The sequence below is a fragment of the Phaseolus vulgaris genome, chromosome 11, assembly GCF_051622355.1.
Source record: "Phaseolus vulgaris cultivar YP4 chromosome 11, ASM5162235v1, whole genome shotgun sequence".
Classification (NCBI taxonomy): Eukaryota; Viridiplantae; Streptophyta; class Magnoliopsida; order Fabales; family Fabaceae; genus Phaseolus; species Phaseolus vulgaris.
The window spans coordinates 20,473,863-20,493,895 of NC_143508.1; the positions used below are offsets into that span (position 1 = coordinate 20,473,863).

At 36.7% G+C, this 20,033-nt stretch overlaps 1 protein-coding gene across 1 annotated transcript; it reads right to left on the minus strand.

Annotated features, from left to right (window-relative positions):
- Positions 1 to 19,304: 19,304 nt before the first annotated feature.
- LOC137836029 (uncharacterized) lies at positions 19,305 to 19,787 on the minus strand. The gene has a single exon (XM_068644839.1). The coding sequence runs from the start codon at positions 19,785 to 19,787 to the stop codon at positions 19,305 to 19,307; it is 483 nt and encodes a 160-aa protein (XP_068500940.1).
- Positions 19,788 to 20,033: the final 246 nt, after the last annotated feature.

Genomic DNA, 20,033 nt, shown 5'->3' on the forward strand with positions numbered 1-20,033 from the left:
CATTCCATGGGAAGAACAATTTGTAGCAGTGGAAAACTGGTTTGGGTGAGATGCTGGGGTCTACCGTTGAAGCTATGGAATCCAGATTGTTTCAAACACATTGCAGCTTTAATGGGGACACTTGTTGAGGTTGATAAAGCAACGCTAGCATTGGAAGAACTCAAGTATGCAAGGTTTAAAATCAATGTGTCAGTGGGATGCGAAGCAAATTTAACCAACTATATGAGGATCAACGAGAATTTGTATCAGATATCGGTGGAGGAAGAATGCACAGTTCCAGAACACAAGTTGTGCCAATGTCATTGGGGTGAAACATCTGAGGGAATCGAGTCAGAGGCAGATTCATTAGCGTCTCACGCATTAGTAAAATCGGGGAGCTGCGATTTCGAAGAACAAACGGTGGAAATGAGCGGTGAACAACCTTCGTCGACACAGAATTGTTGGAGATCATAACCAATTGTACCGTTACAAAATTATACGCCTTTTTTGACAAATTCCGTGGGAGCTTTTTCGGCACCCAATTGCTGCACATTAACAGGAAAGGAGAAACCAGATTCGGTGTGCCTAACGGCTCTAAGCAAGGTTGACGTGGCACAATGGATTGGGCCTTCAGAATCGGCCCAAAGTGCGTTGAACCAAACAACCCACTTGGATGTGGAAGGGAGGTGCGGCGATCGAAATCACAATGAGTTTCGGTCGAAAAATGGCCCAACTAACAACATGGAGGAGGAGAAATTATGGAAGGGGTCTCTGGGAAACACTTTCTTTTCGAAAAAACCTTTTGTTTTAGGTGAGTTAGAACAGGCGGGACATAACTGGATCAATGAAACCACCGTTCACCAAAAGAAGCTTCGTAACGAGGCAATCATCTCTCCTTCAACCAACACAATCGCGACGACGGAGGGAAGAAAGAGACTTACTCCGTGCTCATCGTCAAAGGTAGAGAAAGAGGGAGGAGCACCATCCTATCAAGCATCGTTGCCGGCGGGAGAAACGAAGGTGAGGAAGGAGGACTCAATGCTGTCAATCTCGAGGGTGGAAGATTCCCTATGCTTGTTACCCTCGGGGGCGAATAGTGTAAGTGTCAAAATGGAAAAAAATACGCAGAGCCACAATCAGATTGGTTTGAGATCGGGCATAATAAAAGACATTTACTTACCGTTTGAGGAGCAGAGGAAGACGGGGGTCGAAGAGCAGAGCAAAGTGGGGTTCAAACAAACGGCAGAAGGGAAGAACAATCAAACAATGCAAGTCAACGGTATTAAATCCTTTAATTCAGTGGATTCTAAAGAAAGAATAGTCTTTTGGGTGGGTAAATCAAGCAAAAACAACAAGTGGGAAGAGCGTAAGCAGCTAAGGTCAGTCTTATCTCAAATTAGCAATTCAATTTCTGACAAGGCTATAAATAATTGCAATCGACTATATTGGTTAAAACATGGTTCTTTAGAAACGATTAGATTATGAGAATTGGGAAAACATATAGGTGCTACGGTGGGATTGAAGGAAATGCTATGACAAATCTAGAAGATCTGGAAAAAAGGGATAGGAATCTAAAATCCCAAAGAGAAGCTGGGGAAAATAATGGTTGTAGATGAGAATTTTATCAATAAATGTAAGAGGGTTCGGGAGTCCGGTGAAATGGAGATATATTAAGGATATTATTAGAAAGGAAGATGTCAGAATGGTGTGTTTGCAAGAAGTAAGAGGGGTAAATTTCAGTTTCAATAAATGTTGTCAGTTGTGGGGAGAAAATGACATTGATTACCTTTATCGCGAACAATCTAATGGGGCAGGGGCATCCTCATGATCTGGCACAAAAATTTCTTTCTATGCTCAAATCGCATAATTAGTACTCGGTTCATTGTGTTTTTCGGGTTTTTTAAGGAGAGTAGTATTCCTGTTGTCATAGTAAATGTGTATTCTTCTTGTACTCTGCTTGATAAAATACAAATGTGGGAGGACCTAAAAAAGATTAGACACAATGAACCTTGCAAATCATGGTGTATTTTGGGAGACTTCAACGCCATAAGAAGAGAAGGGGAACGTAAGGGGATAAACGTGCAAGTGGTAATAAGAGAGAAATGCAGGGTTTTAATAATTTTATTAATGAAATGGAAATGGTGGATATACCCTGTATTGGAAGAAAATTTACTTGGTACAGACCTAATGGCAAAGCTAAGAGTAGGTTGGACAGTTTTTTAACTACTTTTGAATGGTTGCAACATTGGCCAGGTTGTAAGCAATATGTCTTGGATAGACAAATTTCTGACCACTGCGCATTGGTGTTAAAATCAAATGTGGTCGATTGGGGACCAAAACCATTCAGGTTCCTAGATATCTGGCAAGAAGATAAGGAGTTTGATAATTTTGTCAAAAGAAAATGGGAAAGTTATTTGGTGTAGGGAAATGAATTCATAGTGTTAAAAGAGAAATTGAAAATGCTAAAGAGTGACCTGAAAGAATGAAACAAGGATGTTTTCGGGTACACTGATAAAATAAAACTTGATATTTTGAGGAAAATACAAGAGCTGGACATGAGTGACGATATAGATGAATTGGATGAGAACAAGATTAGGGAAAGAAGAGAACTATTGAGCCAATTACAGGATATAAATGTGAGGAATGAATCTTTATTACAACAAAAGTCAAGAGCACTATGGATCAAGCAGGGGGATTCCAACTCAAAATACTTTCATGCGTCAATTAGATGGAGGTGATTAAGGAATGAGATAAAAGGAATACATTGCTCTAGCTCAAGTAATTCGGTGGAATAGTCGAACACAGTAAAGGAGATGATTAAAGAATTCTACAAGAAAAAGATGTCGGCCATTGAGGACATTGGAGTGAGGCTGGATAATGTTGAGTTTAAGGAGATATCTGAATCTGAAAATAGTTTTTTGACTGGTCCCTTTGATGAAAAGGAGATTAAGGACGCCATTTGGAATTGCGATAGTCATAAAAGCCCTGGTCCAGATGGAGTAACATTCAGTTTCATTAAAAAGTATTGGGGTCTTTTAAATAAGGAGGTGTCGGGAACACTGAAATTCTTCCACAGAGAAGGGAAAATCCCGAAGGGCTGTAATGCCTCTTTCTTAACGCTGATCCCAAAGTTTGAGAATCCTCAATCTCTTGAAGAGTATAGACCAATATCACTTGTAGGCTGTATGTAAAAAATCTTGACCAAAGTGTTATCTAACAGGATTAAAAAAGTTATTGAGAAAGTGATAGATGGATCACAATCGGCGTTTTTGTCAAATAGAGGATTACTAGACAGCGTTCTAGTAGTGAACGAGGTGTTGGATGAATTGAAAAGAAGGAGAAAAAGTGGGGTGATTGTGAAACTTGATTTTGAAAAGGCGTATGATTCAGTGAGTTGGGAGTTCTTATTTTACATGATGGGAAGACTAGGATTCTGTGGAAGATGGATACAATGGATTAAAGCTTGCCTTGAATCAGCTACAGTCTCGGATTTGGTAAACAGTAGTCTGACAAAAGAATTCAAACCTTCTAGAGGCCTTAAACAAGGGGATCCAATGGCACTGTTCTTGTTTTTTATTGTAGCACAAGGTTTGGCAGGGTTAGTGAAACAAGCAACAACAAAAAATCTGTTCTCAGGAATAAAAGTTGGGGAAAAAAAGGTGGAAGTGAATTCACTCCAATTTGCAGATGACACTCTTTTTGTATACGAATCGAAGGTACAAAATATTTTGTGCATTAAGGCTATTTTAAGATGTTTCGAATTAAGCTTTGGCCTTAAAGTTAATTTCTATAAGAGCAAAATTGGTGCTATTGAAGTAGACAGAAATGAGGTGAAAATGTATTCGGATATTTTGCACTGTAGCCTAATGGATATACCTTTTACATACCTAGGACTAACTATTGGGGGTAATCCATCTAGGTGTTCCTTTTGGGAGCCTGTACTATCAAAGATTAGAAAGAAAAATTTTGTATGGAAGGGGGGGAATATGTCCTTCGCGGGAAGAGTTTATCTTATAAAATTCGTCATCAATGCCATACCACTTTTCTTTCTATCCTTTTTCAAGGCACCGACTGGAGTGTGTAAGGAGATCACAAAGCTACAGAGGAAGTTTTTGTGGGGGTGGGGAGCGAAAGGGAGAAAAATCGCTTGGACTAGCTGGGAGAATATTTGTCAATCGAAAAAGGAGGGGGGACTAGGTATCAGGAGAATCGATCTATTCAACAAGGCACTCTTGGCTAAATGGCTATGGAAAATGGAAACACCAGAGACAGGACTTTGGAGGGAAGTTATAGAGTCGAAGTATGGCTCGAGGAGGCTAATAAAATCATCTAGAAGGTGGAAGGATTTAACAAAAGTCAGAATTTCAGACCAAGGCGACAACTAGTTCAATTCGAACTTGGTCTAGAAAGTTGGAGTTGGGGAGAAGGTCAAATTCTGGGAAGATGAATGGCTAGACAGTGGTCAACTCATAGAAAGATATGAAAGATTATATAATAACTCCGAGTTAAAGGATAAATCTATAAGTAATTTTGGAAGATGGTCCACAAAAGGTTGGGAGTGGAAATTCAGCTTGAGAAGAGAGTGGTTTGAGTGGGAAAAAACTATGGTAGAGGAATTTATGTCAATTATATCACAGGTGTCACTACACCAAGGTCTAAAGGTTATGCCTTCAGCTATGTTTTATGTGTGGAAGGCCTTTTCGAATAGAATAGCGATGAAACAGAATTTTTGGAGAAGGGGAGTTGCAATGGGGGATACGTTATGCGTTTTATGCAGGAAGGAGGAGGAGACAACTTCACACATCCTTGTCTCGTGTAAGGAATCAAATAAAGTTTGGAATATGTGCTTGAGCTGGATGGGGATTAGTTCGGTGAACCACAATGAGTTGATGTGTCATTTTGAACAATTCTCTTGCATATGCTTAAATCAAGAAGGCAATAGGTTATGGAAAAGTCTTTGGGTTTCAGTTGTATGGTGTATATGAAAGCAAAGAAACAGGGTCATTTTTAACTAAGCAAAAGTAGACACAAAGGAAATCTTTACTATGGCACAAGTACAATCCTGGGTGTGGATGAAACATAAAGAAAGGAAAGTTAACTTCTCTTTTTCTGATTGGATTTTATCACCGCTAACCAGTATTAATATGGTAACTAAGTAAGTTTAGTTTGATGCAATCTGTGTAACTATTTTAGGACATAAAAGTAAAGCATGAAAGGCTGGGATGAACCAATAACTTAGTTTGAATTATTCATATCCTTGGTTATGGCATTTTCTGTTTTTTTGTATCACTTGAGAGAGGTAGAAGGTAGTGTTTTGTGATGCAGGTAAACAAGGAGAGGAGCAGAGAACAACAAGTATCAGAGGAGAGACATGTTGTCACAATTGTTAAAACGAGGAACAAAATGCAGTTAAGAAGTTGTGATGAAGGCGTTCGAAAGCTTATGAAGGAAGGAGTCAGGAGGGTGGTTTCTTGGGAAACAAATGGCAGTATTTGTTAGGAGGTTCTGCAGTCAGCAATGGAAGAGGAAGACAGCAAGCGGTGGAAGGGAAAGATGAAATGTACACGAAGAGAAAGAAGAGGTTATGATTAGATAGAGCATAGCAGTTTCAAGAGGACCAAGTGACGTATGTTGGTATGATGCCACAAATGTGAGGTGGCTCAATATTCATAAAAGGGAAGTCAAAAATTTTAAAGTAATATCTAATGAATTCATGAACATTTAACCAATCTGTGAACACGGTGCAACAGCTTCAAGTCGAAGGACCATGTGATGTTTTGCTGGTATGATGCCACAATTTATGCAGATACGGGCTAGGATAGCATTTCTACAACTCAAAATTAGGAGGTTGATTGTTGAAGGCGGAAGAGAAGATAAAGGAAGGAAAAGCAATTGCAACAATGAAGGGAATACAATGATCAATAGTAGAAAAGAAGTTGACTTTCCACTAAAACAGGAAGGTCTTTCTTTAAGTGTCCATGAAAAGGCAAAGGCTTCATCATCCTTCCAATGGCTGAAACTGAAGGACAATGGCTTTTGAAGGTCTAAGACGACAATTTTATAGTCATAGTATATGCACACGTCGTCTATAGCTTTGAGTTATAGACGATAGTCACAAAATCGTATCTATTAGACCACTATAGGCAATGATTATGTACATAGCCATCGCCAATAGCGCATGTGATCTTAAAATATTTTCTTCAATCTTGTTCTTACTTTTCTTGCCCAAGTTTGACGTTGAGAAATTTTTTAGGGAGAACGACTTAGAGTTGTGGAAATTCAAGATGGTGGATAGAGATTGTGGTAAAGGAATAGTGGTTGTGGAGGAGCTCAAGAGCTTCAACGATGACGTACAACAATGGCGATAAGGAGAACACGAGCAGTAGTTTTGAACTTGGGCAATCACTCGTTCAACATTAAAAATGGATAAAAACTCATCAAGAAAGCACAAAAAGTATGAAAAACAACAAAACAATAAGGAAGGCACATTATAAGGAACGAGAGCAATGACAACAAGAAGAGATCATATAGAAGACAACAGTGGGAGCAACAAAAAAGAAAGTGCAAAGACGAAAAAAACTATAGTGAGAAATAAAAAAACATACAAATGAAGTTTATGATCTAATAACCATAGTCTATAAGGTAGACATAGGTATAGGTGATGATTGCCTAAAAAATTGTAGTCTATAATGGTCATTATAGGCAGCAATTGCCAAACCGTAGTGTATATGCGCTATTTCAAATAAACGATAATTATAATTAGAACTATAGTCTATAGGTTGAACTTATTTTTAAGATTGTCACCGCATTTTTGTAAACGACGCTTCTGCTTATATTGTTGTATATACATGTTATACTCTTTTTGTACTAATAAAAATAAATTAATAATAAAGTATAAAATAATAATATATTAATAAAAAGCTGACTATTATTTGATGGACTTAAAATAAGTCTTTTCTCCATAAAATACTTCTCTTTTATGTAAAAAAAAGAAGACGTAGTAGAATAAAGAATGAAACGATTGAAAATTTTGAGTGAATATTTATCTAGTTAAATTTTCATAAATTATTTGTTAGGAAATCTTAGTTACAAAATCTTAGGTATAGTGGATTAATTAGGAATAGTTAATTTGATCTTCTATTAAAAGGAGATATAACAGTGAGATTCAATAAAATTATCCAAAATCTTAAAAAATATAAAAAAATATCTACTTATGATACTTAAAATCGATTAAAAATATATAAATTTTAAAAATGAAACAATATTAGTTACCAGATAACTAATTTAGACTTATAAAATATATCTCTTAAATATTACTAAGGAAAAGTCAATTCAATTCTGAATTATGAATGTTGTAACTTGAGTTTTGAATAAGTGAATGGAAGGTTAGCTATAGTCAATCAAAATAAAAGAAATTATAAATACATAACAAATACTGTTGGTGTTTTTTTCATAAATAGACAAAATACCTAATAAAACATGTTGATCATTCAATAATCAATGTCCAGAAAAGACTCAAATTGCATATAATTTTTTTACAGTGGAAATTGACAAATTTGTTATCACCAAAGTTTTGGTAGATCAAGGAAGTTCAGTCGACATTTTATATAGAAAAAACTTTCAAAAAATAGGATTCCGAAATAAAAAAATTCCAACCTTATGATGAGCAGGTAGGGTGAAGCTCGTATTAAGCCGGGTGAAGATCTTCGCCCGTTACTTAACACACATAGGGACTACATTACAGTCAACCGACAACGAATTGATGAGTCAAACACTTGTTAAAAATGATGATTTATTTTCCTAAACAGCCTCTGACATGCCAAGGGTAAGTCTGAATGTCATTCATTACACATCATCTTTTGGTTTATAAAGAAGCAAGATCGGTCGCCCAAAAGAAGAGAAAGATGGGTGAAGAGAAGTGCAAGGCAGCACACAAGGAAGCTGAAAAACATGTCAAAGTCGACTTCATCAAAAAATAACTCTACACCACATGGCTGGAAAATGTGGTTATGGTCAAAAAATTTAATGGTAAGTGGAGGATGTGCATGGATTATACCGGCCTCAACAAAGCTTGTCCAAAAGATGTTTAGAGAGATGCTTACCTAAAAGGTTGAAGTTTATGTTGATGACATAGTAGTCAAATCTGATTCATGTTCGCATCACATTCAAGATCTTAAAGAAGTCTTTAAAGCTTTCAGAGATCATGGTATGCGACTTAACCCCAACAAGTGCACGTTCGGGGTTGAAGGAGGAAAACTCTTAGGCTTCAAGCTCACACATTGTGGCATCAAAGCGAATCTAGAAAAATGTAAGGTTATTACTGAAATGAGAAACTCTGAAAATGTAAAAGAAATACATAAGTTGATCGACCGACTAACGACCCTATCCAATTTCTACCAAAGTTGGCAGAAAAGACCAAGCCTATATCATCCAACTTTTGCAAAAAGCAACTAAGTTTAACTCGACGCCCGAATGTGAGGAAATCTTTCTTCAATTAAAAGCATTCTTGGTAGTCCCTTCGCTCATACAAAAATCGGATGCTCAACGACCAATCATAATATACCTTCTGGTATTAGAGGAAGCGATCAACGCGGCTCTAGTACAAGAAGTGGAAAAAGAAGAACGATCGATCGATTTCATTATGTGAGTCCTACGCGGGGTAGAGGTCCGCTATTAGATGATTGAAAAGGTATCTCTAGCACTTGTTGTCAACGCACGAAGAATGTGAATGTATTTTCAAAATCATCGCATTATAGTGAAGACCGATTATCCTATTATGAAGATCCTAGCTAAACCTGATTTGGTTAGACAAATGATTGGATGGACAGTTGAATTATCAGAATTTCACATCTAGTATCAACCAAGGGGGGGAATTAAGTCTCAAACCTTAGCTGATTTCATGGCTAAACTTAGCCCTTGATCGACCGAAGACGAAGATCTCCAATGGACCTTACATGTGGATGGTTCATCCAATGACAAGTCATGCAGGGCAAGGGTAGTTCTTGAAGGCCCAGGCAATATTCTCCTTGAACAATCATTGAAGTTGGTTTCAAAAACGTCAAATAATCAAGCAAAATATAAGGTCATCCTGGTCGGGCTCAATTTAGCTTATGACATGAAAGGCCAACAACTTCTTTGTAGGAGCAACTCTCAACTAGTAGTTGAACAACTTAAAGGAGAATTTAAGGTGAAAGAGTCTTTAGTGCAGAAATACTATCACTTCGTTCAGAATTTGATGTCTAAATTAAAAAATGTTCACATCGAACACATTCAACGAGAGCACGATGTTAGAGCTGATATGCTTTCAAGGTTGGCTACCACTAAAAAGAAAGGGCTCCAACGGTCAGTCATCTATGTAATCCTCAGGAATCCCACCGTCAGCACAGACGAGTGCATGGCCATTGTTGAAAAAGAAACCTGGATGATACCTATTAGACAATTTTTAGAAAAATGGTGAATATGAAGCACGAGAGGAGAAGATGATGAAGCAACAGACCACTCGATTTGTCCTTATCGGTTTCGACCTATATTGACGAGGATACACTCTGGCACTATTGAAATGCATATCAACAGATCAAGTTGACTATGCCAAGTGTGAAATACAAGAAGGCGTGTGCGGGAGTCATTCAGGAGCAAGAACGATGGCTACTAAGGTACTAAGGGAAGCATATTACTGACCAACCGTCCAAGGTGAATGCACGGAGTTTGTGCACAAATGCTTAAAGTGTAAGGAGTACGACACTTTATCTCATCAGAAGCCCGAGAACCTGCATTACATCCTTTCCCCATGGGCCCTTTGCAAAATGCAGTATGGACATTATCGAACCTTTCTGCCCAAGTAAAGGACAATGTAAGTTTCTCTTAGTTGAAATTGACTATTTCACTAAGTGGATAGCGATCAAACTCTTGGCAGTGATTACAACACGGAATGTTCAAAATTTTGTTTGGAAGAATGTAATATGTTGTTTCGGCATACCACATGTTATCATCACTGACAGCAGTCGACAATTCATTGATTGTGGACCTTCTGAATTCTATGAGAAACTCAATATCAAGCACATCACTACTTCAGTGGAGCACCCCAAACCAATGGGCAGGCCGAAGCTACGAACAAAATAATTCTTAATGAATTAAAGAAGAAACTTGGTCCAACCAAAGGCAAGTGGACCGAGAAACTTCTTGAAGTCTTGTGGGCTTATAGGTGCACACCACAAACCACCACTCAAGAAACTCCTTACAGTCTAACGTACGGTACTGAAACAATGATCCCAGTAGAAGTCAGGGAACCTTCCCTACAACATTAAATGTTTGACATCAACATCAATCAAGAAAGCTTATCGGTCGGACTCGATCTAATCAATGAATTTAGAGACAAGAGCAGGATAAGAGAAGAAGCTTGCAAGATTTGGGTGGCTAGAAGATACAATTCAAAGGTAACACCTCAAAGCTTTCGAAAGGGGGATTTGGTATGGCAAATGCACAACGATGCTAGGAAGAATGCAGGCAAATTTTCAAGCAATTGGGAAGGACCTTTATGAGTTAAAGACACGACAATCGGTGGAGCCTATTATTCAGAATTTTTATCTGGAAAATCTACACTGAGAAAATGGAATGTCACGCATCTCAAGTTTTATTACAGTTAATATAATTAATAGTGCACTCATTCCTCACTCGGTCGTTTTATCCCTAAGGAGGATTTTCGATCGAGAATGTTTTAACGAGGCTCTTTAAATTTACATTTGTTGTTATTTCAGTTGAAACACGCATTACATTAATCTTTTTGATAAGGCAAAACATCAACTTGAAGTTACGAAGACCTAGTCGGATAGGCAGTTCGCTTAACAATTAAATGTCTTTAGCGACTGCACGCATACAGGATCAAAGAATTTTCCATAAAAATGGTTATCAACTAAAGCAGTCTGCTTAACAATTAGCAACCCTTACCGATTACATGCATAAAAGCATGCCCACAATCAAAAATTTTGCCTTAGAAATGGCTATCGACTAAGGAAGTTGCTTAACAATTAACAACCCCAACCGAATGACTACATAACAAGATTGATATGGACATAATGTTGGTTCATTAAACGTTCTATTGAACCTTGAAGCCTAACGCGTAATTTTGTTGAAGAAAATCATAATTCATTGCAAGAAGTGTGCCAAAGTTTATAGCCCGGACAACATAACAAAAATATTAAATGATTATTTGACTACAAGTTATCTAAAGAAAACCCGTGAAGATTATTTCAAGCGTACGCTAGGTCAACATTAATTTTATTTTATCTAAAAGGTCAAATTCAATATCATTCGGTCAGTACTTCAAACTATTAAATTTATTATAAGTTAAAACTAAAGAGATCAAGTTCAACAAGTATTATCGGTTGCCATAAGAAAAAGATAAGTTGTTGAACCAAGTTGTGTTCAAGCTTTGAAGAATCCAAACCCTTTGAAGGATGATAAAGCCTTGGCTGTGCTTGCTGTTGCTGTGCTGTTATAGTCTAATTTTGGGGTAGTTTGAGTGTTGTAATTCACCCCTTGATCGAATCTAAAGCATAGGCATTCTCAATCTTTGTGAAAGTAAAATGTTTTCAAACTAAGTTAAAACAACCGATTGTTTACACTTAGATGTTTTGAGAAAAGATTTGAAAACTGTTTTTCAAATGGTTAAGATGTTAAAACCAAAACAACCGATTGATTCGAGGAAACAACCGATTGTTTGTTTTGGGACCATAACAGAAAAACGGTTTTATCTTTGACTGAGCTTTAAATGATTTAACTGATTACGCTCCAGTCATTAAATGCTTTGACCAATCTTTTAATGCAATTTAAGAGTTTGTTAAGATTTGATAACAAACTACATCTTTGAATAAATTCAGAAAAACAGATTTGAAGATAAATCTTTGACAAGTTTTTGCTAAGAGTGTTTGAGTTTTTCAAAGAGCTGAGATTGCTGAAAGTTTGTGATTGATCAAAGTTTGTGGAATAGGATTCTGCTTGTATTGATTTCAGATTATCTTCTGTAACAAGTGTAATCCTTGTACTCTATGAAAGAAGTTTTGTTTCTATGTTTGCTGAGATTGGCTGTGTGTTCTTGAGGGGATCAAGATCAACAATCTTAGTGTTGGTGTGTTGGCCAAGAAGAGTGTGTGTCTTGAGGTGTTCAAGGTCACTTTCTTGGTTGTGGTGTAAGTGATCAAGTTGTGATTGCTTTGTGGATTTCCTCAGAGGGTTTTTGAGAAGACTGGATGTAGCTCTGGATTTGGAGTGAACCAGTATAAACATCTGTGTGCATTCTCTCTATCTCTAACTCTTTAAATTCAGTTTTGATATTTGTTAACTGGTGTAAACAACCGATTGTTTCGATAAAACAACCGATTGTTTTTACTAGTTTTGGGCCTTCTGCTTTATGTTTTGAAAAACTGATTTCTTAATCAAAGTTTTCTTGAAGTATTTTCATTCAAGGCAGAATAGATTGCGAAAACTCTCTTTAAACAATTCACTCCCCTCTAGTTTAAAGTCATATATTCTAACATAAGCCACTCAGATAAAGATAAACATTACATTAATTAAAGGCAAGTATTTACATTGTTTAATGCCCACATCCCGGGCCCAAGAAATTTTTAAAAGATAAATAAATTTACAAAGGATCGAACAACTCTTTTGCAGAGAGTGTTCGACCTCATTGGTTGGCTCCACGCCACCGCTTTCACCTTGGCGTTCTTCCTCTTATTTTTCTTCCCCCCGACCGAGACCAACTCACCATTAATGACATCTTTATTCTCGTCATATCAGGCATCATCAATGGGAACTCCATGAAAATATGTTGCTTGGCGGATCCCTTTGTTGAAGCATTGCTTACTAATCCGAAGCAAAAACGATTGATAATGCGCCAATTCCTCGGCCAGGGCCTTTCGTCTTGTTTTTGCCTCCTCCTCGGCCTTCAGTCACTCCGTTTGCTTGACTTGTAAGTCAGTTTCAAGGGCCGTAATCTTACTTTTCACATTGTCAACTTTAGTATTGATTTGGCACAGTTTATCTTCTAGCAACCCCATCGCTTCAAGGGTCGCTTTCAATGAGTTGGATGACTCATTCAATTCAACTTTTAACTTCGCCATCACCATGGTTGAATTTCTCTCCAGGTCGCTTCCAAGGGTTCGGCTCACCATGAGCGATCGACTTAACATCTTGACGAGGCCCAAAACCAAGTCGTTTGTAGGAGTTGTTGCCATAATGCTTTCCTCCTTAGGGGTAAGAGCAACCTGTACACCCCTGGCGAGTTGTAGACGCTCGTCCAAGACCGAGGGGTAAATGAAGATGACCCCGCCTCCACACGAGGTTAAAGTGACCGAGCAGGTCTTCCCCTTTTCTTCAGCTTCGTCGACTGCTCGTCGTTGGAGGGGGGACTAGGTCTATTAAAAGGGTGGATGTGTCAACCCTCATCTGCTCGACCGACCCCTTTTGTCGTTTGGTCGCTTGCCTCCTTAATTGTTTTAATACATTGATGAAACTGAGGTCGACCTATGACATTATCTCTGCAAATTCAGAAAAAAAAAATTAAGCACACAATCAACATATTAAATAAAAATACAAGTGCATAAAACAAAACACACCGAAAAAATTTGCCCATCGATAGGCCGACTCATATACAGTTAAGATCTTCTGAGTAGGAAGTCTATTGGGGAGTTGATCGAATACACAAAAAATTCTTTATCTTGCAAATTCATAAATGACCTCGACCAATAAGTGTAACAGGTAGGCAACCGAGTCCAATGAAATAGAAATTTCGGTTTCCCCTCCGAGTCATAGAAATATGGCTTACCGTCCGATTCAATCAACATTTTATAGTACCTCTCCTTGAATTTTTTATAGGACGAGGTAAAAGGTTTAAAAATGATATTGCCCGGACGGCTTGTCAAAGATAACCAACCCACGGGATTGGTCGAGTGGGAATTATAATAGAAAAGAAATGATTGAGGAGACAACATCAACCTAAAGGCATCACAAATCAACCTAAAGGCTTGGAGGGTCACCCAATAATTGGGATGAAGTTGGGTTAGAGCAACATTGAGGATCATAAGAACCCCCATGATAAACTCGTTGAACGGCAGGGTTATGTGCAGATCATTAAAAAGACAGGTATATAAAAAGAAAAAATCATGAGCACCGTTTTCTCGACCGTGACAAACCCAATCGGTATGATTGCAATTATTGATTGTAACCACATCCGAAGGGAAGTCAGGTTTTAATATAGAAAGTTTACACAAAAAAATCATCTAAAGCGGACGAACTCCTAAAACAGGTAGGGATATCAAGGACGCGTGGATCAACTCATTCATAATTTGGATAACAAGGCGGGTCGGCTAGCAAGGTCGACCGACAAGTTAGAATATCATACATCCCTTACCTCATTAGGTTCGACATGTGTACGCTCAGGAGAAGACGGACATGAAGGAAGACTGAAAGACCCAGAAGAGGAAGTCATTACTAACCTCTTGAAGCACAAATGCAGAAAAGGAAGGAAGTTGAAAAGCCATCGGCACTCGGATAGCTCTATATGACTTAGAAACAATGATAGCAGAGGCAAACATGGCACAGTTCAACCCACACCTCTATTTATAGATTCACAAAGGGGAAGAACAAAACATCGTCCCATTCGGCACCATTAGATTCAAATTCATCCAAGGGTGCATAGTACTTGACATTTGAAATGACACTGCTTCTGAACCGTTAGAGCTCTTTGATAAAAAAATTAAAGCTCGAACAACGCGTTGAAAGGACGCATGTCCCATCTCTAACATAAACATGTAATGCATCCATGTCACTTCTCACCTCGAGATACCCAACATTCACATCTCAAATCTTTAGAAGTAAACGTTCCTTGAGCCTGGGGACAAGTGTACCAGTCGGTACCGGATGAGCCATGTCACACGACCTCAACGACCGATCGACCGAGTTAGAACAAATTAAAGTAATTACAATAAATAGCAGTTAAGGCAGTTGTAGAGACTCCCTGAGAATCAAGATCACATCCCACCAAATTTAGGTAACATCCTAGGAAATCAGAGAAACTTCCTAGAAATCAGTTAACATTGATATTTGATAGATTCAGTCCATCATAACAGAGGTCTCATGACCAAACACTGTAAATAAATCCTCATCAAATGAGTAAGGTACATTTGTTTATCAATTCTTAATATATGCTCTAAATACTAAACACTTACTTGATCGTCGGAGTACTTTTTGCATGTCAACCCTGACTGAGCGCCGACAAATTAAGGAAGGAGAATTAGAGTATTGAAAAGCAAGGAAGTAACTGAGCGACTGACACCTCAACAATTGTACAATCAATTCCAGATACTATTTAGGCTTCGTCTATACAAGTACACTTAAAAAGCTAATATTTTTGGTCCCATTAAGTCTTAAGGAATTAATTCAACATTAATCAATACCCTGATAGGACTCAACTTGCACGTCTTCTTTTTTTTCTTAAGAAATTAAGATGAAAATTAGTTAAGAGGAAGGAAAATAATTGTTGCTGTTATTGTAGTCTTTGGATCCCAGGAAAAATAAAATACTGATTTTATGATATTTATATGCGGAAGCAATTATAATCACCACGTATTTGGTCTACCCAGGAATATAAAACTTTATTAGTATTTGATAATTTCTTTATTATCCCTTTTTATTTTTAAGTTATTAAAAAAAGTTATAAACATTTTTTTAATCATCAGAGGTATAATCTTATTTTTTTCCTCCAACCCACATTTTTAAAAGTGATAGGATTAGGGAGGGTAATGCACTTAAATATATATATATATATATATATATATATATATATACTTGTATGGACAAAGAGGGACCTAGATAGTACCTAAAACTGGTTGTACAATTGTTGACGTGTTGGTGATTTTTAGATTCCTTCAAGTCTCTTTTCTTCAATGTTAATGCTCGGTCGGGCGGGGGAGGTACCTGCGATTGCACTCCGACGCTCAAGTCAATGCTATGATTTAGGTATATTCTCTAAAGCTGATTAAAGTGTACCTTACACCTCTAGAGAGAGTTTTATTTATAGTGTTGGTTATGGGCCCTTGTCATGATGGACTGGATATCAGTTATTGACTGATATGCATCGTGATCTCTGATTAATAGGAAAGTATATTGGTACATAGGTATATTGAAATATTTAGCTGATTTGTCAGAGATATTTCCCGCATATTTTGGGATATGAATGTGACTCATTTAGTGTTATTGTAATTGTCGTTACTGTTATACATGGCATAACTTGAGATGTTTTTTTTACTCAGTCAATCACCAAATCCGAGACTGACTTGTCTAGTACCAATTAATACAATATATATATATAAGTATTCATTATTATCTAAATTTTAATTAGCGTAAAAGTTAATAAATAAATAAATAGATTAAAAACATAATTTTTTTATAAAATTAAATATTGTGTACTGGGACGACCAAATCACTTAGTGAGTCGGTTAGGGACTCGACCACTCAACCATTCAACTACAATGAGAAGGTCACTTGACGACGCATGGCCGACCTACCCATGACAACGAGCGATGGGTTAACCAAGTCAGCAGGGTTAATCCATAATTAAGGTTGCTTAGCACAATCCTAAACACAAACCAACCTCCTAATCTCGCCCATTAAAGTAATATAAATATCACAGATTCCAAGAATCAGGTATGTCATTATCTATAGTACTCTGACAATCGAGTGTCGACACCCTAACTGACTTGATCGTCGGAGTGCCTTCTGCAGGTACCATCCTAACTTGTGAGACCAGACGACCAAGAAGATGAAGGCGAAGCAGAAAGTTAATAGTGACAGCGACCAATCGAAAAAAGGAGCAAAACAATCGTTTTCTAAACCCCAACACCCATTCAAGAACATATTGTAAACATAACTACAACAAATTTTACTAAAATATCCCACGAAAAAATATTTATTAACTTTCAAGTTTCAATTGTGAAACTCATTGCAGTGCTGTTCAGTCAGAATTAAGTAATAATTCATTCAATACTCATGCAAGCATAGAAAGGATGAGCGCAGATCGATTTATGAGATATCTAAATTTATTTAATCAATGTTAATCTATTTATGAATTACTTTAGTTTTTTTCAAATAAAAAAATAACAGTGGGAACCAAACTATCTGAATTTTTTCAGGTTGGGTGATCAGGTTTGTTACTAAAATAATAAAAGTGAAAAATAAATAGAAATTTATAATAAAATAAAAAATCTGCATGTAAGAATACAGAGTAATTTCTTTTTATCGATAACAGAGTAATTACATATACATAGTTATATAATTTTGTAGAAACGTTGTATTCTTAATTATCTAATATAACAACACTTTGTGTAACGAAGTTTCCAGGGGAATTCACAACTAAGAGATGGCACCAGCATATTTCTTGAGTCCATTCTCATTCATCATTAACTTTGTGTTCATATTTGAAAAGATTCATGTATGATAGTGAGAATGGTGACTATTCACTCTAACTGTTCAATTTGTGGCGCTGTCTCTACCCTTTATGTTCACATTATCGTCCCACCTTTTACTCTTGTTTGTTTCTGCCACTCATTTATTACACTATACTATGCCAATCCTTGTTTGTTTAGAGATAGATACTCTCCCTCATTTCTTTTTATTTTAAGATTTTTTTAAAAACTAAGAATCTAATAGATTGAAATTCTACATCAACAAAAAATAATAAATTAAATTTATATTATATAAATATATACAAACTTCATTTCAATTAATAAGTCAATTTTATAAAATTATATTAAATTCAAGACGATTATATAGTCATTTATAACTTATGATAACAGTATTCGTTAACGGTTATTACTATTCATTTACAAATTACCTATATAGTCTTGTAAAAAATTATATGTTAAAAATTCTACATTTGATAGTATCTAAATATATGTAAATACTTTTTTATAATTAAGTTTTATTAAATTGAAATCAACTTAAATTTCATTTTTTTAAAATAATAAATAAAATTAGTTTGCATTTGAAATAAAATGAAATGAAGTTTTATTTATATAGTGTTATTAAAAATAATTATTTGTTAATTTAGATAAATTCGTTTAAATGAAGACTTTGTAAATAACGTGTACTATTACAACACCTTTTCTTATTTGTGATAAAATTATTTTTGCATGCTTTTGATAACTTCATCCACGAGGATTCCTCATTTCTTCTGAGAAAATTGTTGCATCTCTTTTAGACTTGGAACATGTCAAAATGGAAAGTTAAAGTTGGAGGAATATCAGCTTTAATGCATAAACCTGAGAACAAGTTTTTTCTTGTCGCTTGTTTTACTAGTCCAACCAAACCTTGTGCAACAATCAAAAACAAAAATGGTGTCATCGGATCCCCTTGTCTAAGGCCTCTAAACGATTTGAATTCTTTTGTCGAGCTACCGTTTACCAATACCGATATAGTAGTTGATTCAAGGCATGCTCTAATCCACTGTATCCATTTTTCACAAAAACCTAATCTACTCATCATGTACAGTAGGAACTCCCAACCCACTGAATCGTAAGCCTTTTCAAAGTCAAGTTTTACAACCACCCCACTTTTCCTCCTTCTTTTCAAATCACTTATGACTTCATTCACAACAAGGACACTATCTAATAATCCTCTATTAGATAAAAAAGCTAATTGTGATCCATCTATCACCTTCTCAATAACTTTTTTAATCCTTCTAGATAACACTTTTTTCAGAATGTTGTACAAACATCTTACAAGTGAGATGGGTCTATACTCTTCAAGAGATTGAGGATTCTCAGACTTTGGGATCAATGTTATGAATGAAGCATTACATCCCTTTGGGATCTTCCCCTCACTGTGAAAATGTTTTACTGCACCCATCACGTCCTTATCCAACAAACCCCAATACTTTTAATAAAACTGAATGTTACTTCGTCTGGGCCAGGGCTTTTACTACTGTAACAATTCCATATAGCCTCCTTAATTTCATTATCCTCAAAAGGGTCAGTCAAGAACTTGATGTCATAATCTTTTAATTCTTTAAATTCAACATTATCCAACCTGACACCAATATCCTCGACAGCCGACATCTTTTTCTTGTAGAATTCTTTAACCAACTCCTTCACCATACTTGGTTCTTCCACCCATTTATCAGAGTTATAACAATGTATTCCTTTGATCTCATTCCCCATCCTCCTCCATTTAATTGAAGTGTGATAGTACTTAGAATTGGAATCCCCTTTCTTAAACCATAATGCTCTTGACTTTTGTTGTAATAAGGATTCATTCCTCATATTGATATCTTGTAACTAGCTCAAGAGCTCTCTTCGTTCCCTAATCTTGTTTTCATCTAACTCGTCTTCATCATCTCTCCTATCAAGCTCTTGTATTTTATTCAAGATATCCACTTTGAGCTTATCTATATAACCGAAAACATCTTTATTCCACCCTTTCAAATCGCTCTTTAGCATTTTCAGTTTCTCTTTTAACACAAAAATTTCATTTCCCTGAACCAAATAACTTCCCAATTTATCTTTAACAAAGTTATCAAACTCTTTATGTTCCTGCCAAATGTCTAGAAACCTGAATGGTTTTGGTCCCCAATCTACTATATTTGCTTTTAGCACTACGGCACAGTGATCAGATACTTGTCTATCTAAGACATATTGTTTGTTGCCTAACCAATGTTGCAACCATTCAAATGTAGTTAAAAATATGTCAAGTCTGCTCTTAGCCTTTCCATTAGGTCTATACCATGTATATTTTCTTCCAATGCAAGGTATATCAACCATCTCTGATGGAAGAGGGCCAAGCACAACTTCACAAGAACGACAAAAGCCAAGACATGAGCATCCAAAGCCAAACCAAGAGCGTCTAGGGCTAAGGGAGGAGCGTCTAGGCCAAAGGGGAGGAGCGTCTAGCCCAAGGTGGAGAGCGTCTAGGCCAATGAAAGGAGCGTCTAGGACCAAATTGCTAAGCCCATGGCCAAGCGAATCCATGCATATTTTTTTATGCTACATGAAGGCCCATTAGGGGTA

Bases quoted from the DNA above. Each gene is read 5' to 3' on its own strand.
- LOC137836029 (XM_068644839.1), bottom strand. From the start codon at position 19,787: ATGGTTGATATACCTTGCATTGGAAGAAAATATACATGGTATAGACCT.